Below are 26,532 nucleotides of genomic sequence, written 5' to 3'. Positions count from 1 at the left end.
TGAACATTAACAATGATGGGATGATGAGTATTGTCAGGTTTTTAAAATGGACTCCACAATAAATTCTACTCTCAGAAATTCCTAAGTTGCACCTAATGGTCTTTTTTTGTCAAATAAAGATTGTCTTTGCTCTTGGTGAGATACCCCACAGCATTAAGTGTACAGAAGAAGACATGGTATTAAGTAAGTAAAGTATTATCACTTACACAAGCTCTAAGTTTCCCCAGTGATTAAGTGATTTTTGCTATCTTTGTTTTATATAAAATTCGTATGTGTCTCCGAAGTTAATCTTTAGTTAAGGTGAATACCGAGGAGTTTTGCTGATTTGTTATCTGTTTCTATATTGCACAGAGTGAAGAGAAGATTTATTGTTTTGTCAGGTTTGAATCTTAACTCATTAATTTCAAACCAATCATTAGCTCTTCTTAATTTTTCTTTACCTTGAAATTTTAATGTATCAGAGTCCTTCCTTGCTAGTATAAAAGTAGTATCATCTGCACAAAGAACTGATCTACATTTTACCATATTTGCAATATCATTTATACAAATGTTAAACAACAAAGGTCCCTATGGAAGACCTGCGTGATATTTCATGCACCTGATCTTAAGCTGCTAAAGTCCACCATCTGTTTTATATCATTCAAGTTAGATTCCATGGGAGGAAGTAGCCTACCTTGCTTCTAAAGTACTACTGTCACAGCTTTTGTGACAAGATTTTGTGATTCGCTGGGTCAAAACCCTTACTGAGGTTCACAAGTGTAACAAAAGCAAATAATTTTGGCTGAAATAAGTTTAAAATAAATGATACAATACTTTTGACTGTCTGAACTGTAGACAGAGCCGAATCCATGTTGTAATTGTGACAAAAATCCATGACGCGATAAATACATTGAAATTTCTAACTGAAAGAATTATTTTGCAATTTTTGACAGAACAGGAACAAGGGACATGGAATGGAAATTATTAGGTCTTGATTTGTCAGTCTTTTTGTGTAAGGGAAAAACCACCATTATTTTTATGTGGGGTGGAAATCAACCTTATTCAAACATCAAATTAATCAGTGCACACTACCTTTTCAATAATATAATTGCATAATAATTCAAGAATCATAAAAGAAGGTTGTATACATGGAAGAAGCCTGTAGATACTGACAGGTTTCAGATAGATTATATAATGGTAAGACATAGATTTAGGAACCAGGTTTTAAATTGTAGGACATTTCCAGGGGCAGATGTTGAGTCTGACCACAATCTATTGGTTATGAACTGTAGATTAAAACCGAAGAAACTGCAAAAAAGTGGGAATTTAAGGAGATGGGACCTGGATAAACTGACTAAACCAGAGGTTGTACAGAGTTTCAAGGAGAGCATAAGGGAACAATTAACAAGAATGATGGAAAGAAATACAGTAGAAGAAGAATAGGTAGCTTTCAGGGATAAAATAGTGAAGGCAGCAGAGGATCAAATAGGTAAAAAGACGAGGGTAGTAGAAATCCTTGGGTGACGGAAGAAATACTGAATTTAATTGATGAAAGGAGAAAATATAAAAATGCAGTAAATGAAGCAGGCAAAAAGGAATACAAACGTCTCAAAAATGAGATCGACAGGAAGTGTAAAATGGCTAAGCAGGCATGGCTAGAGGACAAATGTAAGGATGTAGAGGCTTATCTCACTAGGGGTAATTTAGATACTGCCTACAGGAAAATTAAAGAGACCTTTGGAGAAAAGAGAACCACTTGTATGAATATCAAGAGCTCAGATGGAAACCCAGTTCTAAGCAAAGACGGGAAGGCAGAAAGGTGGAAGGAGTATATAGAGGGACTACACAAGGGCGATGCACGTGAGGGTAATGTTATAGAAAGGGAAGAGAATGTAGATGAAGATGAAATGGGAGATACGATACCGCGTGAAGAGTTTGACAGAGCACTGAGAGACCTGAGTCGAAACAAGGCCCCAGGAGTAGACAACATTCCATTAGAACTACTGACGGCCTTGAGAGAGCCAGTCCTAACAAAACTCTACCATCTGGTTAGCAAAATGTATGAGACAGGCGAAATACCCTCAGACTCAAGAAGAATATAATAATTCCAATCGCAAAGACAGCAGGTGTTGACAGATGTGAAAATTACCGAACTATCAGTTAAATAAGTCACGGCTGCAAAATACCAACGCGAATTCTTTACAGACGAGTGGAAAAACTGGTAGAAGCCGACCTCGGGGAAGATCAGTTTGGATTCCGTAGAAATATGGGAACACGTGAGGCAATACTGACCCTACGACTTATCTTAGAAGCTAGACTAAGAAAAGGCAAACCTACGTTTCTAGCATTTGTAGACTTGGAAAAAGCTTTTGACAATGTTGACTGGAATACTCTGTTTCAAATTCTGAAGGTGGCAGGGGTAAAATACAGGGAGCGAATGGCTATTTACAATTTGTACAGAAACCAGATGGCAGTTATAAGAGTCGAGGGACATCAAAGGGAAGCAGTGGTTGGGAAGGGAGTGAGACAGGGTTGTAGCCTCTCCCCGATGTTATTCAATCTGTATATATTCAATCTGTATATTGAGCAAGCAGTAATGGAAACAAAAGAAAAATTCGGAGTAGGTATTAAAATGCATGGAGAAGAAATAAATACTTTAAGGTTCGCCGATGACATTGTAATTCTGTCAGAGACAGCAAAGGACTTGGAAGAGCAGTTGAACGGAATGGACAGTGTCTTGAAGGGAGGATATAAGATGAACATCAACAAAAGCAAAACGAGAATAATGGAATGTAGTCAAATTAAGTCGGGTGATGCTGAGGGAATTAGATTAGGAAACGAGACACTTAAAGTAGTAAAGGAGTTTTGCTATTTGGGGAGCAAAATAACTGATGATGGTCGAAGTAGAGAGGATATAAAATGTAGACTGGCAATGGCAAGGAAAGCGTTTCTGAAGAAGAGAAATTTGTTAATATCGAGTATAGATTTAAGTGTCAGGAAGATGTTTCTGAAAGTATTTGTATGGATTGTAGCCATGTATGGAAGTGAAACATGGACGATAAACAGATTGGACAAGAAGAGAAGAGAAGCTTTCGAAGTGTGGTGCTACAGAAGAATGCTGAAGATTAGATGGGTAGATCTCATAACCAATGAGGAGGTATTGAATAGGATTGGGGCGAAGAGGAGTTTGTGGCACAGCTTGACTAGAAGAAGGGATCGATTGGTAGGACACATTCTGAGGCATCAAGGGATCACCAATTTAGTATTGGAGGGCAGCGTGGAGGGTAAAAATCGTAGAGGGAGACCAAGAGATGAATACACTAAGCAGATTCAGAAGAATGTAGGCTGCAGTACGTACTGGGAGATGAAGAAGCTTGCACATGATAGAGTAGCATGGAGAGCTGCATCAAACCAGTCTCAGGACTGAAGACCACAACAACAATTGCTTAATCCCTAATAAGCTTCAGGATTTTACTGCTATATCTTTCTTGTTTGCTTGGACCGTAACTGTTGACCACTTATCAGTTTTTGTTACGTTTTGTGAGTGTTTCAGGAACACATTGGTAACTTGAAAGCTTTGTTCATTTTGACATTTTTGAGAGATATCTAAGCTTGAGTTAGCTACATTTGAGATGTTGACAAGAAAGGAATTAAATTCATCGGGTGTGATACTGACATGACTTGAAAGATTTTCATGGGTCTTACTTCTACATATCTTAGCCTTCACAGCCTAACAGGCAGCTTTACACTTATTATGGGCATTACTAATAAATTCATCACTTGATTGGCATTCGGCACTTCTAATCTCTATTCTGTAATGACTTTTTATGTACTTCATTTTATCTTTATGATAGTTCTTTGATTTATCATAATAAATCGAAACTAAAGATCTAAGTTTTTCTAATTCTGATTTGAACCGTTTACATACAGATGTCTGTCAAGTCTTTACAGCTGGAGATTAGTGTCTTATAGCTACCGTGGGACAATATTGTTCAAGTGTATCAGAAAGTACAGTAATAAATTTGCTAATGGTATCATCAATATTAACACAGAGAGCATTGCATGTTATTTTTTCACTTGTAGTTTGGTCCTGTAATCAGCAACACTTGTGTCATTAATTGTCCTGAGTTGTTCAGTCTGCTTACAAACAGGTTTAATATTATTAACAATAAGTTTTAGTAAGATGTCTTTTTGGTCGGATAAGTAAGAGAATTTAAGATCAATAGTTGTCATGAGCAGCCACAAATCGTACCTAATGGTGTGTCCGTAGGAAAAACTGAACCAGCTTAGCACCACTGATGAAAAATTATTCTCAGATACTACAGGCAATGGAGGGGAGAGAGCTACTTTCGAGCTGCCGATAAGATCTGGCATGACTGAGGAGCAACGCTAGTGAGTGGTAGCTGTTCTGCGCCAATTTCTGGATACCCCCTAATCTGGAATGGAGAAAAGACAGACCAAATGGCCCATGGCAAAGCACTGTATCAGAACTGTGGATCAACCACTAATTAGCTAACAATCATACAGTGTGTCTCTGCCTAAGCAATGGGTAATTAGGAAGCATAGTGGAAAAGATGCTGCAAGATGACATTATTGCACCTCCACAGAGTCTATGGTCCTTTCCTGTGATCCTTGTGAAAAAGTAGACTGCCTCATGGCGTTCCTGTGTCAATTATCGATGTATGAACAAAATCGCGAAAAGAGATGCCTGTGCATTGATGTACACTGATGACACACTGGAATGCTTGAAATGAATAAAGTATATCTCAACTATGGCTGAGACTGATATCGAGACTGACTGGGAGAAGACTGCCTTCATGACTCCTGACAGCGTCTATATGTTTCAAGTTATGCTGTTTGGAATACAAAATACTCCAGCCACCTAATTAATGGCGATGGAGCCCGTAGTCCAGAGAAAGTAAGAGCAGATTCCCCGACTCCTTAGCACATTCCTGATGTGAGAAGTTATGTCGGAATGTGTACATACTACCAGCAGCTCATAAAGAACTTCTGTATAAAGACACAACCCTTGCAAAAGGTACTGCTGCGAGATGCCAAATATTTAGGAAACAAGATGCAAGAAAGATCTTTCCTCATTCACGGGGAGGGGCTACCATCTTCTCCAGCCCTCGCATTGTATGACAAGATGCCAGTGGTTATGGTATTGCTGCAGTTCTGGTACAAATTCAAGGAGATGCTGAAAAGATGATAACTTATGCAATCAGGGGACTCTTCAAGTTGGAGATGAATTTCTCTATAACAGATAAAGAGTGCCTTGCCGTAATTTGTGTCTTCACATTTTCCAGCAATATATATTTGACAAAACATTCAGCACTATGATGGACCACCTCTACGCTGGCCGACTAGGTTGAAGGATCCATCAGTCCACTGACGATTTGGGCAATGAGGCCCCAGGAGTACGAAGTCACTGTGGGTATACAACAAGGGACATTCAAATAATCCTTTGCTGGAACATAAAAACGCGTCGAAATCTCAGTGATCGCTGCATTAAATGATACTGCCGGCGAACAGAGGGATGATCCAAAAAAACTGACAACTATAGAAGACTTGAAGAAGGAAGAACCAAGCTAAGAAGAATTATAGTTGATAAATAGAACATTATGCAAGAAGAACTGTGATACACTGAGTCACAAAAAGTTACTCATCACCCCAGCTCAGCTACAGTCAGCTATTCAAATTTGTTCAGACACTCCGACGTTAGTTACCTGGTATTCATGAAGACGCTGAAGTTAAATCACCAGCCAGGTGGATACTGATCTATTAGACACTATGTGAGCCATTGTAATGAATGCCAGCGATGGAAGCACATGTCACAGTTACCTCCAGAGCATCTCGTACCTACACCTACTGCACTGCCATTCCGCTGAACGATTTCTCGTGGGGTTTCCCAAAGTGACAAATAGGAATTCTTGGATAACAATCTGCAATGAATACCTCGCTTGCTACGCTGTCACCAAAGCTGTGCCAACTGACAAGGATCTGGAAATTATATGGTTGGTTGTAGAATATATCGTTTTGAAGCAAAAAGCGTACCATGCGATGATTTATGATCGTGGCTAGGTTTTCCAGTCGAGACTTCACAGTACTCTGATTACGGCTTTTATATGGCGATATACACACATGAGTCTAAATAGGAGGAGAACATTTTTCTGCTGAAGCCGATGCAGTGTCTTCTAAGAAAAGCGAAAATTTCTGTCACCCAGAAAAAGATCGTGGTTTTCAGGTCGACAATTTTTTCTTTTATTTTTAATTTGGTATTCTTTTAGATGAGTCCAGTGTGTATAACTTTTCTTTTCCAGTGAGTACATTCGATTACTTCAGTCAGAATTTCTCATTAGATTGAAAACGTTTTAGATTACATGTTTGATCAGATGAGGGAGTAGAGAGAAGTCGAACGGTGCCAGATCTAGCGAGTAGGATAGATACTACAAGAACACGTAGTTCATATATCGCTGATTTCCCGTTACCGTCCGCTTGCTTAGCTGAGTGGTTACGTACGTGCTTGCCTCTCATGCAGCGTGCCCGGTTTCTATTCCCGGCCGGGTTGGAGATTTTCTCCGCTCGTGGACCGGGTGTTGTGTTGTTCTCATCATCATTTCATCCTCATCATCGGCACGTAAGTCGCCCAATGTGGGGTCGACTGAAATAAGACTTGCACTCGGCGGCTGTACTTCCCCGGATGGGGCCTCCCGGCCAACAATGCCACACGCTCATTTCCATTTTTTCCCCGTTACCAGTTCACGTTTGTATTGTACGGGGTTTCCTATCTCTTCTATTCCACCCGTACGTTACGAGTTTCAGATCCAAGATTCAATTCCCTGAAAGACTCATGTTGTGTTAGTCAGTTATTTTTATCCCCTACAGAAAATGATTGGAAATGTTAATGTATCTCAGACAAATACTGGACATATTTCCATTAATTTAAGTCTCATTTATCATATTCTTTCCACAGCTCTGTTAGTTTGTTGCTAGAATCATTACTATATTCGGCAGTTATCACCTAAACAATAGTGAACAGGAGAAAGTACCGTTTATCATCTCACAATGAAATTCCCACAAGGCTATATTCTTTATCCAAGTTTTAATATCTGGTTTATTGGGAGACAAATTAGAATCTGATGATGTCTATCAGACATTTCTAAATATATTCATTTCCCTCACGATTTCGAGAAAGTGAACCAGTTGAAATTTCTCTCCACACTAAGGCTCACCTTAAGGAGATCAAATGGTTTGTTATTACATCTTCAACTGTCTTTATACATTTAATCACTTCATCTATTCCCTCGCGTTTTCACTGTGTTTTTCTGTCTATTCGTGTAGACAGACTGCGAAGTTGTACAGTTCTAGTTGACATTAATTCGTGTAATACATACGAATAACATCATCAGTTTGCTATTAGAAATAGCTTAGTTTCTCATTCAACATTATATTCGTAAACATGCCTGCACTTTTATACAGTATGAGCTGCCGCTGCTATTGTTGCCCTATGTGCAGTATTCTTTGGATACGGTAGTGAAGTACTGTCAGTTTACAAGGCAGGTCACCGGACGATTATACGTTTCATATTATAAATGGAGGATATATTTGACAGTAGTTTCGTTTGAGAACTTAAGTAAAATTTATGGAAGCTGAGACTTGAAATTTTTGTTATTTATGCGGCTAAGCCAATTTATCTTAATATCTATTTCCTCTGTCTGGTAAGAATTTGCCACTGAGGAAGATCGTTGGGAATACTTGATTGAGAAAGAGCTCTCCGCATTAAAGGTATCTAGCTATAAAATATTACAAAACGAATTAAAATGTGTGTACCGAGTCCTACTGAAAGAATCGTGATGTTGTCGACGTGGATAACTGTCTAATTCTGCCATCAATCTGTATTCCTGTGGCGCAAGACGTTTTCCAGTCAATATGGCACTGACAGGGGATGAATATGTTGTAACTAGTGACTTGAGTTCGAATGTTAGTCTTAAGCTAGAGACACGATTCTTTTATTACCTCGTGGTATATCAGTCTATCCAGTGAACCCACATTCATAGGCTGTCTGCTTTTAACCGACAAGTTTTACTGAACTGAACTTTTCAGAAACACCAGACACTGCATGTAAGAGGAAGCCATCATCAATCGTCAGTAACGACTACCCTGTACCTTGGTAGAATCTTTCCCGACGACATGTCCCAACAGTGAGACTACAGCTCACTACACAATACAGTAGTGATTTATTTATGAGACAGTTCTACGAACCTTGAACTTCTTTAAAGCTATCGCTAAAAGTTAGAAGATGAAAAAAACTGTGTTATGTCACAGAATGACATTATTATTTCACACATAACCTGAATGCGATTAGAAATGATTGGCAGAGAAATAGTTACATGATATTTTCGTGTCACAATGTTGTTGTTAATATGTATTTTCATGTTGTATGTCATTATCAGTGGAATGATAAGAAATCTGTGACCATTTTAGTGTTCGGTGTTTACATCAAATGTGTTTGCCTGTCACAGATTTGGACGAAAGAAGCAGTTTCTGCTAGGCCTGAGTGCCACGGCGCTGTCCCAGACACTGCTCCCCGCTTCAGTGTCCGTCTTCCCTCTCTACATTGCTCTGTCAGCAGCCTCTGAAGGCACACACTTGCCCATGTTAGAAGCAACCATGGCGACAGGTGAGTTAAGTTGGAGTAATAAAAAAGCACAAGTATGTAAAGAAATGATACCATTTATTAACAACACTACTATCTAACAATCACTAAAATATTATCTAAAAATGTTTTAAAAGACAATTTGTTGACAACCGCAATAATTCTGTGGCATGGTTCTAAAAGGGCCAGTGTCAATATTTGTCAAAACTGATTTTATTGGTGTTCGTGTTCGCCATAAAGTTTTACGTGCTCCTTATAATGTTAAAATGGCCACATAGGATGAGAGATACTGGGGTTTTAAGATGTAAGCCCCAAAGTGTTTTATCAAGTTTCCAAACAGCATAAAATGGCCAATTTTCACATTGGCCCTCCCTCTTACTTCACATTTGTTGTAAGAAGGGCCAATGTCGACATTGGCCTTTTTTGCTGACAGATCGTTTCAACAATTGAAACAGTGCTGTGACATTGGACTTAAATCTGGCTGGAATACACAATAATAAGAGTTGTTCCTTTAACAATTCCCGTAACCATTCGGCGCATTGTTAGTGAGAAGTCTAGAGAGTCTTGGTGCGCACAAACATCATGTTTCACAGAGGCGATAAGGAAGAGCTTGAGGAACAAACTGATCCTGAAATATCATCGCTGAAGTCGTCACTTTGCCTTGAAGGTAAGGTTACTAAGATAAACTGGTATCAGAAGCATTTATCCCTAATTTTTCCAACACAAAACCATAAATGGAGTGGTATCTCTACTTAATACCAATCTAAAATATTATCAACCGCCTATTAAACTTATTTCATTTTTATTTTCTTTAAGGTCATCCCAGTACCAGTACAGAAGGAAATGCATGTTCATCATTACTGCCAGACGCAGTTTCAATTTCTGATGAAGATGTGTTTGAAGATTCTGATGAATATGTTCCAAGTGGTGGAGAAAGTAATGATGAAAGCAATGACGGAGGGAATATAGCTGTACGAAAGGCAATTAAAAGATCTTCAAGGATTGAAGAAACTGATCTAATTCAACAGCAGCCTGGCAATGAAACAACAAAATTTAGTGGAAGAGGTAGGAAGAAATATGATCCACAGGATTCATCCAGAAATGAGGATGAGAGGGCAATGGAAGCCACTGCTTTAAGGACATACAGTAGTGATGAAAGTAATGACGGAGGGAATATAGCTGTACAGAAGACAGTTAAAAAATCTTCAAGGATTGAAGAAATTGATCTAATTCAACTGCAGCCTGGCAATGAAACAACAAAATTTAGTGGAAGAGGGAGGAAGAAATATGATCCACAGGATTCATCCAGAAATGAGAGGGCAATGGAAGCCACTGCTTTAAGGACATATAAAGTGCATCCACAGATGACCTGTAACTGAACAAACGTCATGATGATCTCTCCATTGGCAAAAAATTCCGGATTAGTCCTCAATTCGGATATCTGGGAAATGACTGTAAACAGTGAGGCGACCATGAGAAAAAGATTGAACAGCCAACGAAAGGATAACGTTCTACGAGTCGGAGCACAGAATCTCAGACAGTTGAAGGATAGTTATAGCGAATACTCAGTTCAAGAATCATAAGAGAAGGAGGTATACTGGGAAAAGGTCGGAAGCATATGAGAAGATTGTAGTTTAATTACATCATGGTCAGGCCGAGATTCCGAAATCAGATACTGGATTGTAAGACTTGCCCAGGAGCAGATATAGACTCAGATCACAACGTAGTGATGTTTAAGAGTAGGCTGAGGTTTAAGAGACTAATCAGGACGAGTCATTGCGCAAAGAAATGGGATACGGAAGTACTAAGGAGCGAAGAGACACGCTTGAAGTTATCGACGGCTACAGATACTGCGATAAGGAGTAGCTCAGTAGACAGTTCAATTGAAAAGGAATGGACGTCTCTAACAAGGGCAATCACAGAGGCTGGAAAGCGAAACGTAGGTACAAGGAAAGCTCGGTGGTTCAGTGACCATGGACGAGCATGCCATTGCAAGTGAATTCGTTTGCACTGAAGCCCCACTGACGAACGTGAAATGGGTAGTGAAGGCATTACGAAGATGGAGAACTTTCTGCAGTGCTGATGGCTTACGGAAAAACTAGTAGAAGCTTCGTTAATTGGCAGAATTCTTCAAATTATTCAGCGGTAAAGCGATAAATTATTTATGTGCTTGGCTGTAGATGGATGTTGAGCTGGTGATTATTTATGAGACTTTGGTAAAATGTACTTCTTTACGAGGTTGTGGTCTGTAATGTAGAATCTAGACAACTGTAAAACAATAAACTTCATTGTAAATAATGAAAGTGGTAAAAATAAATAATTAAAGTGGTAAAAATAAGTGTCACACTAAAAATCCAATTGTCCTTCTGTCCAAGGCTTTTTATCTTTCACTTATCACTTCTTTCACCTCTGGCAATGTTTGCTTGTGTGTAAAACGCGGAGTTGCACCGTGGTTCGGAATTCACGGTGAGTTGTAGGTCCCCCTTTGATTGGTTGGGTAAGTTAGTTTAGAGGTCGGAGTAAGGTAACGGCATAATACCTCCACAAGAACTATGCCTAGTAAAGCACTGTGGCGCTCAAGACAATCTTCAGCTTGATGACTATTTTACTACAATCATGAAAAATTTTCAAAATTGTGTGGGGTAATTATATAATTTAGTGTCACTAACACAAAAGTCAGAGCATCGTTGAACCATTGAGGGAGAGAAAAGAAACGTTCAGGAATGAGATTAAAATTCAGGTTGAAAGTACATGATATGATTCGCTGATGTCAACACTGTCCTCGATGAAAGCGAAGAAAAACTGCAGGACGAGTTGAATGGAATGAGCAACCTAGTCAGTACAGAATGTGAATGGAGACTTAACGGAAGAAAGAAGAAAATAATGAGTAGCTGAAAAGAGATTAGTGATCAACTTAACATCAAAATTGATGACACAATGTAGAAGAAGCTAAGAATTTTTGCTACATTACAGCATAATAACGCGTATCTGACGAAGCGAGGACATAAAAGCAGACTAGTACGGGCAAAGAGGGTATTTATGGCCAAAAGAAGAGCACCGGCCATATTTTGAGGAATAAATTTCCCAGGATGTACGTTTGGAGCACACCATTTTCTTTTTCTTCTTCTTCTTCTTCTTCTGCAGTTCCAGGGTTAGTCCTAGGGCCTGTTTCGGTGTCACTAACTCATCCTTGGCCTTCCCACACTTCTTGTACCGCATGGCTTATATTCGATTTCTAGTTTAGGAAGTCCTTGTGATGGCATACCATTTACGTGTTCTCTCCATTTTTATTTCCATTGGATTATCTTTTGAGTTTTTGGTTGCATCGCTAACTTTACCCTTATTCCTTCGTTTCTAATTCTGTCTTTCCTAGTACAGTCTTTCATAGATTTTACAAATGTCATTTCTAATGATTTTAGTTTTAAAACTTTGTTTTTACCGTCCAGCTATCCTAACAGTATAATAAAGTGAGGGCTGCCATGACTTCGTAAAACTTCAGTTGTGCTTCTTTCCTTGTTTTACCCTTAGGTGTTCACCTTATTTTGCCACATATACGCCAGAAAAGTATTAGGTTTTTTTTTTATTTACATCCACGTCTTAATCGTATGATATGTCACATCGTAAATAATGGAAATGGGATACCTTTTTTTGTTCGTATGGAGTGAATACCTAAAAAGACCATGTTTTAATTTTACTCATAGATTCAGTCAAACTATAGCTTGCGATCATTTCATTTAGTTTGCATTGTTTCATTTGCAGTTTATCTTTGCTGTCTTGTATGATAACATGGTTATCCGCGAACAAAATGGTACTGTTGTGTTTCTTCCTCGCAATATTTGTGCGTGGTGGCGTCCTCCGATCATGTCATCTATGTAGATACTGATTATGTTAATGATCATGTACACCCTTGTATTGTATTAAACCGCAGACCTAGAAACGACGGAAAGGCTTCGTCCCGCCGTAGCCCTCAGTTGTTCACAACCCCACAACAGGCCACAGCAGTCCATCCACCCCACCGCCTCCCCACACGGAACCCAGGGTTATTGTGCGGTTCGGCCCCCAGTGGACCCATCTGGGAATGTCTCATACCAGACGAGTGTAACCCCAAATGTTTGTGTGGTAGAGTAGTTACGGTGTACGCGTACGCATGGAAACGGTGTTTGCGCAGCAATTGCCGACATAGAGGTACACCCTTGCTCTACTTCTTGATTTATTAGTATTTCAGGCGTTAACTCTTTAGCCGAGCCAATTATAGTTCTGGTGTTGATGTGCAGGCTTTTTGCTACTGGGACCGCATGTTTTCGGATTCTTTTCTTCCATTCTTATCCATACCTTATATCTGTGAATTCTGTGAAATGAGTTTTCATGTTCCTTAAGTGCTATGTGACTTTCCAAATTAAATTCTCGTTTATTGTATTATCTCTTTCATTGCGAAAACACCGTCTGTGCATGATATTACTTTTCGGAAACCTGCTTGTCCCTCCATTAAAAGTATATCCGAGAGATTCCGAAGCCTTCCTTTTGTTATTTAGATTAGTAAGCACTATTCAGAATACTTGCAGGGATTGGACAAAAGCATAGAAGTACCGCGATAAATGTATCGTTAAACATAAATGCAGGCGCTAGTCATGCCTGCATATTGCGCTGTCTTGTCTGACCACGAGAGGCATCTGTGCAGTGTCCTCAACACGTTGTAAGTGTCAGTCTTAGCCAGAGCAAGTATAAAATGCATGTTTGACCATCAGCTGCTTTTATTTGAAACCAAAATATCGACCAGTTTCAGTCACTGACCATTTTCACGGATTAGGGTTAAAACAGTTTAAGCCACAACATCACATCTGTGATTACTTGAATAATGGCCACGTCTCATGTGTAGGGCATCATGAATTCCAGTATACGATACAGTACTTTTAGAAGCAACATACTAATAACAAGCATAAACAGAGCAGCAATGAAGAGAAATCGGTAGTCCTGTGTCGTATACTGGAATTCATGACATGCCCTACACATGAGATGTGGCCATTATTTGAGTAATGACAGATGTTTTGTTGTGGTTTAAACTGTTTTAACACTAATCCGTGAAAAAGGTCTGTGACTGAAACCGGTCGATATTTGGGTTTAAAATAAAATCAGCTGACGGTCAAACATGCATTTTATACATTACTTGACGGCTGTTGATAGTCACCCTCGAAAAATGTTTAATCAGAGCAGTTTTATGTTAGTTGTGAGTGGCTTATGTCGGAACTACGTGAAATCGAACGTGGGCAAATTGTACGGTCGGTGCTTCTCTAACGTGGGTAGAGTCTGACGTCATGCACTATATCGTAAAGCGGACTAAAGAGTGTTCTGAGTGATCATGACGGTATGTCATCGAAAAGTATTTTGACGAAAAAGAAGAGGAAGAATGCTGCATAAATCACTGCAGAAATGTCTGTCCAACTCGCGAACCCCGCTAGCACGGAAACAACATGAAGTGAGTCCATCAGACGGGAATTGCAGGGCGAACTCGAATTCAAAAACCTCTCATTAGTGATGAAGATTCCTATAAATGGAAAACGTTGTGCCGAAGCCCTAGAAACCGGCCTATGGGGTAATGAAAGAATGTCATTTGGTGGGATGATTCTTGTTTCTGTTTCCAACTTCCAGACGAGTTTACGTCCCGAGAGTGAAAAATGGCGGTATGTGTAGGGTAGGGGGTGGGGGGGGGGGGGATGGACGTTTGGTGATGGTTTGGGCAGCCACGTCGTAGTATTCCAAAGGCGTCCTAGTTAGTGTGCAAGGCCCTTTTATGCCAAGGATTACGTGACCGACTTGGATCATCAGGTCCATCCCATGCCACAATACTTGTTCACCAATAGTGATTCTGTGTTTAAAGATGACAAGGCCTTTGTGCTCTACTTTGGACAGACGGGGCGTGATAGCTGTCTACATTCGTTAGCTGTTATTTGCACCGTTTTGCGGGAAGAATGGTATAAAAGTCCCTTGAAAACCAAACAACAGCTGTATTTATCCATTGCTGGAGGCAGTTTTGAATTCAAACTGTTTTTTTTTACACCGAATTAGTCACGGTAATGCGTTGTGCTTTCTGTGCTTCCATGTTTTTATCCACCCCTTATATACCCTTTTATTTAGCAGTAATACCTCTTTCCCCGTCTGTACATGTTGAATGACCTTTGGTATTTTCTATTCCTCCAATATTCCATATTTTTCCCAGCATAGTTTAAGGAGGCATAGCATTCTCAGTTCTAAGATAATTCCTCCGTCTTTAATAAGTTCAGTATTTATTCCATTCTTAATAATGATTTCCAGTTTTTTATGTTTTTCGAACTGTTTTCAATTTCATCATCCCTATACAATCTATTATGAGCAGCTGTTCTTTAGTATATGCTTCTGTGGTTTCTCAATTGTACCTTAGTCCTAAATAGTGCGTAACCCAGTCAAATTTTTCTATTACATTTCCGGCCGGAGTGGCCGAGCGGTACTAGGCGCTACATCTGGAACCGCGCGACCGCTGCAGTCGCAGGTTCGAATACTGCCTCAGGCATGGATGTGTGTGATGTCCTTAGGTTAGTTAGGTTTAAGTAGTTCTAAGTTCTAGGGGACTGATGACCTCAGAAGTTAAGTCCCATAGTGCTCAGAGCCATTTGAGCCATTTCTATTACATTCATATATACCGTTCTCTTTCTTTTTTTGCTTAGGTGTTTCATTGATTTGTGTACTATTTCTTGTCTTCCACGTATATCATGTTCAGTTATGCTTCCAAAGGTGTCCCACTCATATAATGAATAATTACAGAAGAAATATGATCAGAAAAGAAACGAAGCAGAAGCGATGGTAAGGTTAGCACATAGGGCATCAATGGTCACCATTGTAACCACAGCATTGTGTGGAAGTCAATCATGGATTATGGGAAAATTAGAAAAGAAGAGAGTCGAAGCGTGCGAGGTGTGGTGTTACGGAAAGATATTGAAAATTAGGCGGACAAGGTAAGAAAAGTAGAAGTTCTCCGCAGAATCGGCGAGAAAAGTAAAGTAAGGAGAACACTGGCAAGAAGAAAGGACAGAATTGAAGGACTTGTGCTAAGACTTCAGGGAATAACTTCTATTGAACAAGAGAGAGGTGCAGACGTTAAAAGGTATAGGGGAAGCCAGAGATTTGAATATATCCAACAAACAAATAAGAACTTTCGGTGCAATTACTACCCTAAAATGAAGAAGTTGACGTGGAAGAGGACGTTGTGGATGTCACTTCAAACCACTCAGAAAACTGATAACCCAAAGAAAGAATGGAAAAGGGTTGTCCTATCACGTACCTAGATCAGCATTATGCTGAAACTCATCTGTTTGAAACCAGTCTAAAAAAAATTTTATCTCATCTCACATTATACAATATGCTTACTTATCTTAATTATTGTCTTTCATCAAGCCTATAAACAATTTTGCGTCCGTGAGGTAACAGGAAATGTAGTAGTCTGTAATAATTCAGTGTCTTTGCATGTTATTCTACACTGAGGTGACAAAAGTCATGGAATACCTCCTAATGTCGTGTCGGACCTCCTTTTGCCCGGCCTAGTGGAGCAATTCGACGTGGGATGGACACAACAAGTTGTTGGAAATCCGCCCCAGAATTATTCAGTCGTGCTGCCTCTATAGCCGTCCAGAACTGCGAAAGTGTTGCCAGTGCTGGATGTTGTGTACGAACTGCCTTTTCGATTACATCCCATAAATGTTCGATGTGATTCATGCCGGGCGATCAGGGTGGCCAAATCATTTGCTCGAATTGTCCAGAACGTTCTTCAAACCAACAGGGAGCAATTGCGGTTCGATGACATGACATCGTTGTTTGGGAATGAAGTCCATAATGGATGCAAATGGTCTCCAAATAACCGCACGTATCCGTTTGTAGGTTCAGTTGGGCCAGAGAACACAGTCCACTCCACGTAAACACAGCCCACACCATTATGGAGACACCAGAAGCTTGCAAAAGGCTTGTTGACAATCTGGGTCCATGGCTTCGTGGGATCTGGGCCACAGTCGACCCCGCCATCAGCTCTTACCAACAGAAATTGGTACTCATCTGACCAGGCGACTGTTTTCCAATCGTCGAGAGTCCAACTAACGTGATCACGAGACCAGGAGAGGCACAGCCTGCGATGTCGTACTGCTAGCAAAAGGCACTAGTGTCGGCCGTCTGCTGTCATATCCCACCAGCGTCATTTTTCACCATAGTGTCCTAATGTATACGTTCGTCGTTCGTCCCACATTGATTTTTGCGGTTATTTCACTCAGTGTGGCTTGTCTGTTAGCACTGACAACTCTACGCAAACGCCGCTGCTCTCGGTCGTTACGTGAAATCCGTCACCCACTGCGTTGTCGATGATGAGAGGTAATGCCTGAAATTTGGTATTCTCAGCATACTTTTGTCACTGTGAATCTTGGAACATAGAAACCCCTAACGATTTCCGTTCCACGTTCAAAGTCTGTCAATTCCCATCGTGCGGCTATAATCACATTGGAAACCTATTCACATGAATCACCTGAGTATAAATGACAGCTCAACCAGTGCACTGTCCTTTTATACTTCGTGTCAGCGATACTACCGCCATCTGTATATTTGCATATAGCTAGCCCATGACCTCTGGCACCTCTGTATACAGGGCAGTCGAAACAAAGTGAAATGAAAGTGAGACTCATGGAAAAAAGTAAATAGACCGTTTATTATTTCAAAAGTAACCACTATAACAGTTAAAACGATTATCCTACTGTTAAATATGACGGTCAATGCCTTTCTCAATACAATTTTTACGATTAACTACGACACCATGATTGTACCCAGGTGGGCATGTTTTCGAACGAAGCAAATCAACGAATGTCTTTCTTCGCAACTCAAAGAAATGTGTAAATCGCATGGGGAGAGACTGTGATTGTATGGATGATGTGTGAGGGCTTCCCAGCGAATCTTTTTCAGTATACTGGAACAAGCTTGGCGACCTTTAGACGATTTCTTTGGGGCTAGTTGGCGCCCACTTGGATACAATCATATTCAACAGGCAACCACAAATATTTATCCATGAAGACTTTGACCGTCCTGTCTCAGAGTGGGATAAACGTATTAACAGATATGGCGATTACTTTTGAAATACTATACAGTTTACTTTCTTTTGCATCGCTCTCTTCATTTGATTGCCCCTTTACAACAAGGCAATATTACTTTTAGGTTTTTATTTTACGTCATGTCTCACCTGCGTTTCATGTAAGAATACGAGATAATCAGTGAAAATTTTCGAGATAATCGGTGGCTAGTTCAATCATGTGGGTTACCAAATGAATTACATTCTAAACTTTGTACTTTAATTTTATTTACAGGAGTCGAGTTGGCCAGTATCAAACGCCGTTCTTCTGTCAATTTTGTGTCCTTCATGTCTTACTGCCTTGGTATAATTGCCATATCACTATTGGCTTGGTTACTCAAGAACTGGGTGCACTTCACTCTGGTTGCGTCTGTCCCTTGTTTTATTCCACTACTGCTTCAAAGGCAAGTATATCAGATATACAGGGTGGGACAAATAAAAGTGGTCCGGACGAGTGGAAACGATTTGTGACAGCATTAACGGAGGAGGAAAAGACCTACAGTTACTTAGGATGGAACAAATGCCCATACAGCCGGCCGAACGCTGGAACAGTTTTACACAATCTTCAGGCGTGACAGAGTTGTTAGCCGAGGTCAGTCTGGTTGCGGCCCTAGCTGAAAACCTGGGTCACCTGACCTGTCAGTGTGCGATTACTTTGTGAGGGAAGCCCTCAAGTCTAAGGTGTATCCCACCAACCCTCATAATCTTCAAGAACAGCAGCAAAACATTTCGGCTGAGACTACAGAAATTCCAGCCGTCCAGCTTCAATCTGCCTCGAGGATCTTGCTGACCAGGGCACAGACGTGAAAAGAACTGAATGGTGATCAATTTCAGCTCCTGCTATAGTCAGGTTAGTATTTCTATTCCTTGCTGTGTTCCTTTGTAACCTGGAACCCTGTTCTCCGGGCCACTTTTATTTCCTCCACCCTTTACAAACTGCAGAGTGTACTTAAAGTGATTATCTAGAAATACCCCTTGTTCAGCTGTAAAGTAGAAATGAAAATTAATTTTCTGACATTAAATACTTTTCAAATAGTTTCACTGTTACTCGATAATAGAGAAATGTCCACAAAGACCGAGCCGGCCGCGGTGGTCTAGCGGTTCTAGGCGCTCAGTCCGGAACCGCGCGACTGCTACGGTCGCAGGTTCGAATCCTGCCTCGGGCATGGATGTGTGTGATGTCCTTAGGTTAGTTAGGTTTAAGTAGTTCTAAGTTCTAGGGGACTGATGACCACAGATGTTAAGTCCCATAGTACTCAGAGCCATCTTTTTTTTCCCACAAAGACCGAAGAAAATTTTGTCTTTCATAACAGTCTAATTTACTAATGCGTACTTGTTAACTTCCGATACTTCACTGCATTTTGGTAGGCATCAAACCAATAAGAGTCCATATTACTTAAAGAGAAAAACGTTAATGTCTGTATTTAGTAATATATAATCCTCGCCATTCCCGTTTAAAGAGAAAAACATTAATGCCTGGCTTGACTTTAGACATAGCAATATGTGATTAATATTCAGAATGAGAAGTTGTCAGTGATAAGATTCACTAATGACATGGCTGTTCCCAGTGAAAACAGAACAAAGAGGAGAGGAATGAGGAGTAGCAGAAATGAGATTGGCAATAAACGTAACTGACTGCCATATGACAGACGAAGCAAGGAGGATATTATGAGTTGACTAACAGGTCGCAAGTGGGATATCCTGGTCAAAAGATGTCTGTTAGTTTCAAACCGCGGTAGTTCCGTGCGGTTATACAAATATTTACCAGTACTTAAGAGGGCAACTAGTTAGGATGTGGAGTAGAAGTCTGGGTTCGGTTGTTAACGAGCGTATTTGGTTAACCATTAGACGTTTATATGTTCAAGACAAACGTTGCAAAGAGTTTAAAACTAATTTGGAACTCGGTATTGAGGTCTTCAATAATGTCTGTCAAATTTTAAGATAGGCGACGCTTGGGTTGGACATAGTATTAACTGGCAGTTTCTCTTTTTCTGCATTTAACAGTGGAAATCCTGTAGCACTCTTGATGTTACCATCCTTGCTATTAATTTCACCAATGGTTGTTTGGCTTTCCTACATGCTTAGACAGTCCTTCCGACAACCGTTATTTTTCCGTTTCTTCAAATTTTTCATGCAGCCATTTCGTCTTAGCTTCCCTACACTTCCTCTTTATGTCATTCCTCAGCGGCTTGTATTTCTGTATTCCTTAATTCACTGAACATATTTGTACTTCCTTCTCTCATCGATCAAATAAAGTATTTCTTCTGATACCTATGCTCTCTTTCCAGTTACCTTCTTTGTATCTATGTTTTTCATTCTAACTCCTGTGACTGCCCTTTTCAGTGATTTTCATTCCTCTTGAACTGTACTGCTTACTGAGCTATTCCTTATTGCTGAATCTCTATCCTTAGAGAACTTCAAGCGTATTTCGTCATTCCTTAGTGCTTCTGTATCCAACTTCCTTGCGTACTGATACTTCATGACCAATCTATTAAACTTCAGCCCACTCTCCATCAAGATTAAACTGTGACCTTCGTCCGTATCTGCTCCTGGGTGCGCCTATCAATCCATTATCTGATTTCGGAATCTGTCTCAATATGATGTAATTTACCTGAAATCTTCTCGTATCGACTGTCATTTTCCAAGTATACCTCATGCTCTTGTGATTCTTGAAAAAGAGAATTCGCTATTACTGGCAGAACACAATTAATCCTTTTCCTCTCTCATTCCTTATCCCAAGCCCATATTCTCCTGTAACGTTTTCTTCTACTCCTTCCACTAAAACTGTGTTCTTGTACCCCATGATTATTAGATTTTCATCTCCGTATACGCAGTGTATTATCCTCTCTATACCCTCATATACTTTCTCTCTTCATCTTCAGCTCACGACATCAGCATGTATACCTGAAGTACCATTGTCGATGTTGGTTTAATATCGATTCTGATAAGAACGACCCTATCCCTGAACTGTTCACAGTTCCTCACTCTCTGCCCTTCCGTCCTATTCATAACGAATCCTATTCCCATTATACCATTTTCTGCTGCTGTTGATATTACCCTATACGCATCTGATTTGTATTTTTTGCGTTTTAATTCACTGACTCCTGACTTACCTTTTCAGATTTTATAGCCTCCCTACCATATCAGTCTTCTGAAATTCAACTCCCCGACTCATGGAACGTTACCCTTAATTGGTTATTTGATCTTTTTCTCAGGGTCCCTCCCCCTTGGCAGTCCCCTCTCGGAAATCCAAATCAGGGGCTATTCCGGAAACTTCTGCCAAGGGAGAGATCATCACGACACTTTTCAAGTACAGGCCACATGTCCAGTGATACACGTTATGTGTCTTTAATGCAGTGGTTTCCATTGCCTTCTGCGTCCTCATGCTGTTGGTCATTGCTGGTTCTTCCGCCTTTAGGGGCAGTTTCCCACCACAAGGACAAGAGAGTGCCCTAAACTTCTGTCCGCTCCTCCGCTCTCTTTGACAATGACAATGTTGGTTATTAAGTTAAATTCAAGCGATGGCTTGTTTCGAACACGGAACCGAGGACGTTTTGATTACTAATCAAAGCTGCTACCGACAGACCAGAGAAATTATCGGAAACGAAGTCTGAGAGAGGAAGGGAGGGGGCGGTGGGATAGGGACATATGTTCAAATCGTAGACTGTCAAGCAATGAGCAGTAGCCCATACTGTAGCCTCTTTTGTCGGGAATGACCAATAGAAACTTGTAAGCAGATTGGCTTGCACGCCCCTCAAAGGTTACGTACTTGGACAAACGTTTCAATGTCTTTACGCGTCTTCATCCTACATTTAAACACTCCAAAATGACGACCAACCGATTACTTCTGATAATATTTGAGTACAATGGGCATGAAACTGGAGAAAATCATAATCCTACCATTTCAACTTTCATGAAAAATCTGACATTATTTTTCAGTTGATGCCGGAGCATCTTTTCACCCACTCTCTGCTTATCTTTATACACATTAAGCTTGAGATCTTCATCTTGATACACCGACATATCCTTACAAAGGAGGGACAAGTCACATAAAGCTTGTGCTGCATAAGGCACCGCACACTTACGCATGGGGTATTCCTGAAACAATACTGCGGCAACACCGGACAGAAGTGCATTAGTCTAAAGGAGTAATCTGGAATTGGCAGGACAGGCGTGCTGACCAAGACACTTTTTGAACAATGAAACAAGGACTCCTGGAACTCACCTCATTGTAATTTTTTCCGCATATCCTGAGTTCATTCATGGCGCTTGCAATCTAGGTAAATTTAGTTTGTGAAAATAATTACCGTGCTGATAAATAAAAGTATGTTTTTGGTTAGTCACATTTGAGACAGGGCGAACCTGACGAAATCGGCCCAAAACCTGAGCTGTATGTTGAGAATGACCCCCAGAACATTCACTAAAAATCAGAAAGTGGTCATAATAAACCCTATTGTCCGAAAGAGGGACAAAACTGCGTCTCCATTTGAAAGCCCAAAACATACTCTCTTGAACTCATACAGGTTACAATCCATGTCAAAGAGAGCCAACGGCTTTGATTCCTCTGGAATCAGACTCTGACAATGTGCATGATTGAGACCTAAGGTAGTAAATTATTGGATCTCGCTGAACCACAACAAAGCGAAAATATAAATCGGCTAACACGATGAACCGCAAAACAGTCATTTTATTTAGAAGCGTATGATCGACTACTGGCGTGACTTCATCTTGTGTCCTTGGTACAAAAAAAATGGCGAAGAGTGTGGTGAGGTGAGAGGCCTAAATATCAGTCCACCAGCAAATGGTCAGTTTCTTCAGTTGTATCGGGGGATAAAAGTAGATGAGGAAGATGCATAGCTGGTATTTGGTCCATGAGCTGAATTTTGTACTCGTCTTGCTTGATCACCCTCAGTTTATTGGTAAGCACATCATTAAAGGGCTCATGTAACAGTAGAAATTTGTTAACTTTTTGGGGCAAGAGGTGATGAAGTTCGAATTACCCACATTCACTACGACATCATTTGTATTCCCTGAAATTAAGATGACATGGGGAGTGGAAATGAACAGTTCTCTTACAGAACAGATGAACCTCTGTGTTACCGCGGTACCAGCCTTACGCTGTTCCTCCTTGAAAGATTTATGCAAAGCCAATACTGGACAGCCCTACTCCCAGTAACTGATGGTCCCACTCTTAGCAGGAAATCTTTTACAAGTCCTGAACTGGATATGGTACATTTTTTCAAGGTTTAGTGACAGAGAATTGGCTAGGAACCATTTTTAATGTCCATGAAAATTTCATTAGTCGACCTTTCTAAGGCTATACTTGATTCACTATTTATTGCAATCTTTATATCATCTGCAAATAAAATAAACTTGGCATCTGGTAATGTTACTGATGGTAGTTCATTGATATACACAAGAAAAGTAAGGTCCCTAAGATTTGACCTTGGGTGCACCTAAGGTCAAATCTTAGGGACCAAGGAATATTTTCCCGGTACAGCCAGTTAAGGGTGAAGCCGCAATTTGCATTGCGTTGGGAATAAATTTTTTATAATAGGTGAACTTCCCAATGACTGATCTGAGCTCCCTTGAAGTTATGAGGCGCTGGCAGATCTCTAATACTAGTCAGATGAAATGTAGTAGGATGAATACCTTGTACATTAATTACATGAGATAAGTAGTTCAGTTCTTCTTGAAAGAAGGAGCTCTTTTCTTTGCTGCGCTTGAGTCCAACCACGGAAACAAATCGATAAAAACAGTCTAAATCTGTTAACTACTCAGCATGTGTACGGCCTCTGACTACAATATCGTCTGAATAGATTATACAGTACAGGGCCTTTGCTGATAACTGTTCCAGGAACCGTTGAAAAACTGCAGAAGATGAAGCGCTTCCATATGGTACTCTTTGTAATTGAAAGAAACCGAAGTGAGTTTTTATTACAAAGATTGCTTATACTACTCATCCAGTGGTAACTGTAAATATGCCTTACGAAAATAATTTTTTAAAATGTGTCTGCCCTGTCCCAGTCTGCCCATCAACTCCTCCAGACGTGGAAAAGAATCCGTGACAGTTTTTGGATTTAGTATTGCTTTAAAATCAGCACACAGACACGAACCACCCGAAAGATTCTTTAGAATTATGAAGGATGATTCCCATTAGCTTGCAGAAATGGGTTGGCTAATCTCACTTTCTTTCCACTTTGCATTTCCTGAGCAACTTGCTCATGTGTTACGTGAGGAACAAGTCGAGCACGAAAAGATAACGGTTGCAAAATGTCTTTATCTGTAATGTGCACTTCAAAGTCTAGCCCTTCGTAAATCCGGGGCAGACAGGTTCTTGTACTTGCTAAAGAAGTCAGAAACATTACTGTGAGACACTGAAACACTGATTTGTTAAACATTGTCCTGCATGTACAAGTTGAAAAATCAAATAAATCTAATCAAAAAATTTTTGCACCGCTTCTCGAATTGAGTACATGAAACGAAACACACTTTGTCATTCCACGGAAATTTTCTAACTACAGATGCCAAGGACTGGAATTTCATGTCTTCTGTAGGCAGACAGAAGCGGACTGCTACCGCGGTGGGCTACGGAGTCTGTCATACGTGTCTTTATTAATCAGTGCATGAGAAGCACCAGTGTCTAACTGTAAGTCAATTGTCTTTTGTTCGATTCGTATGTGAATAGGTTTGTTCGCCGGCTTGCTTATGACAGTCGAAGATATCCACGATGTGGAAGTGCGAGGACAGCAAGTTATGTCGTGAATGGCTTCACCGCAATCATTTGCACCGTTTGACAACTTAGCTAGGGTCGCGCGGTTGCCCTGCCGCGGCTATTTGCTACGCCTGTCTCGTCATACATACACACTATTACACGTGGCCTTTCCATTCACGTTGATAGCTTTCCGGTCATGATTCAAAAAGCACTGAGGACAAGATTTCTTCATTGATTTTGTTGCACAGACTGCAAGTTTTTACTTCTATCTTATTGTTTGTCTGAGTCCAGTGTTTAATTACTTTAACACTATCGGATACTTTAGACCTAGTATCTTGTGCACTTTAAACAACTGAAATGTATGGAGCCTCAAAATAAAACTCTGTTCAGTCCACAATTGTTTGCGATTCCACAACAGACAGAACTGTTTTTCAATCAGGGTCTCGCAGTTCGAGGACTGCATCACGAATGCGTGTACCTGATGCACTCTGTATGACTCCTTCACATAACATGGCACGCCTATAGCTAATTCCCCAAGAACACAAACTTGGAATGCCTTGCAAGCCCGTAAGTTCAGCTATCCGTTATTTTAATGTTTGTCCAGATTGTTGCTTGAGACGGAAAATTTTAAACCTTACTGCTCCGACATGCATTTGAATATTGAAATGTTTGCCGAGCACTTTAACAAGGTCGTCATTTGTGACTGATTCTGAACCAATGTCTGGACATCGCTTTACATACAGGCGATAAATGTCCGGTCCCATCACTGACAAGAAATAAGCACTGTGCTCCATACGTGTTATGTTGTAAGCAGCAAAATGAGCATCCAGTTGTGATCAGTATTACGACCATTCTTGTTCCTGACTATGGTATGGGCTACATTTAGATGCAGCACCCCGCGGTGGTTCTGCTTGGCGACTGAATATTGGTTGTACAATGAGCAGCAAGCATTCAACCTGCTGCGCCTGAAACTGAACAATTTCGGTTGGAGACATTACTTGTGGTGAAACACTAGATACAAAAAAGACAAAAACAGAAATGTGGCAACACCAGGAAGTGAAAGGATGTGCACACTCACACATAGTAACCATGCAGCAGGCGAGCAATCGCTAATTCTCATCAATTTGTTTTACCTGAAAGACCGTTATCAGCACAACAGTCGATTCTTTACTTTCTACGAAAGGGAAACGAGTGGAAATTACAACAGGTAAAGTATTAATTGTTATTCTTATTTCTTTCCTTTCTCAGACGTTATGTGTGGTTAAAAATGGAAATGACGCGGACCTTGATCAAGCGTGACTTCCTTTTAACTGTACGGTATATGTTACATTGCATTTAGGAAATTTCGGGTAATTGAACATGTATCAATAATTACAGATTTCTGTAGTTGTATATATACGTTTGGATGTAGCTGTATTGCATTGGTGGATATTGTGTGGTATGACTCCTGTAGTTGATAGTATAATTGGTATAATGTCAACTTTATCCTGATGCCACATGTCCTTGACTTCCTCAGCCAGTTGGATGTATTTTTCAATTTTTTCTCCTGTTTTCCTCTGTATATTTGTTGTATTGGGTATGGATATTTCGATTAGTTGTGTTAATTTCTTCTTTTTATTGGTGAGTATGATATCAGGTTTGTTATGTGATGTTGTTTTATCTGTTATAATGGTTCTGTTCCAGTATAATTTGTATTCATCATTCTCCAGTACATTTTGTGGTGCATACTTGTATGTGGGAACGTGTAGTTTTATTAGTTTATAACTAGTTGTTGATGTATTATTTTTGCTACATTGTCATGTCTTCTGGGGTATTCTATATTTGCTAGTATTGTACACCCGCTTGTGATGTGATCTACTGTTTCTATTTGTTGTTTGCAAGGTCTGCATTTATCTGTTGTGGTATTGGGATCTTTAATAATATGCTTGCTGTAGTATCTGGTGTTTATTGTTTGATCCTGTATTGCAATCATGAATCCATCCGTCTCACTGTATATATTGCCTTTTCTTAGCCATGTGTTGGATGCGTCTTGATCGATGTGTGGCTGTGTTA

General features: G+C 40.2%; 1 protein-coding gene across 1 annotated transcript in view; it reads left to right on the top strand.

Annotated features, from left to right (window-relative positions):
• Positions 1–26,532, top strand: part of LOC126252340 (carcinine transporter-like) — a 115,274-nt gene that overhangs the window by 52,358 nt on the left and 36,384 nt on the right. Inside the window, exons 4-5 of the mRNA XM_049953228.1 lie at positions 8,502–8,659; positions 18,001–18,169. Coding sequence (XP_049809185.1) covers positions 8,502–8,659; positions 18,001–18,169 — 327 coding nt within the window. The remainder of the gene's footprint in view (positions 1–8,501; positions 8,660–18,000; positions 18,170–26,532) is intronic.

The sequence above is a fragment of the Schistocerca nitens genome, chromosome 4 (genome assembly GCF_023898315.1).
Source record: "Schistocerca nitens isolate TAMUIC-IGC-003100 chromosome 4, iqSchNite1.1, whole genome shotgun sequence".
Taxonomy (NCBI): domain Eukaryota; kingdom Metazoa; phylum Arthropoda; class Insecta; order Orthoptera; family Acrididae; genus Schistocerca; species Schistocerca nitens.
This window is presented reverse-complemented; position numbering and strand designations above follow the sequence as displayed.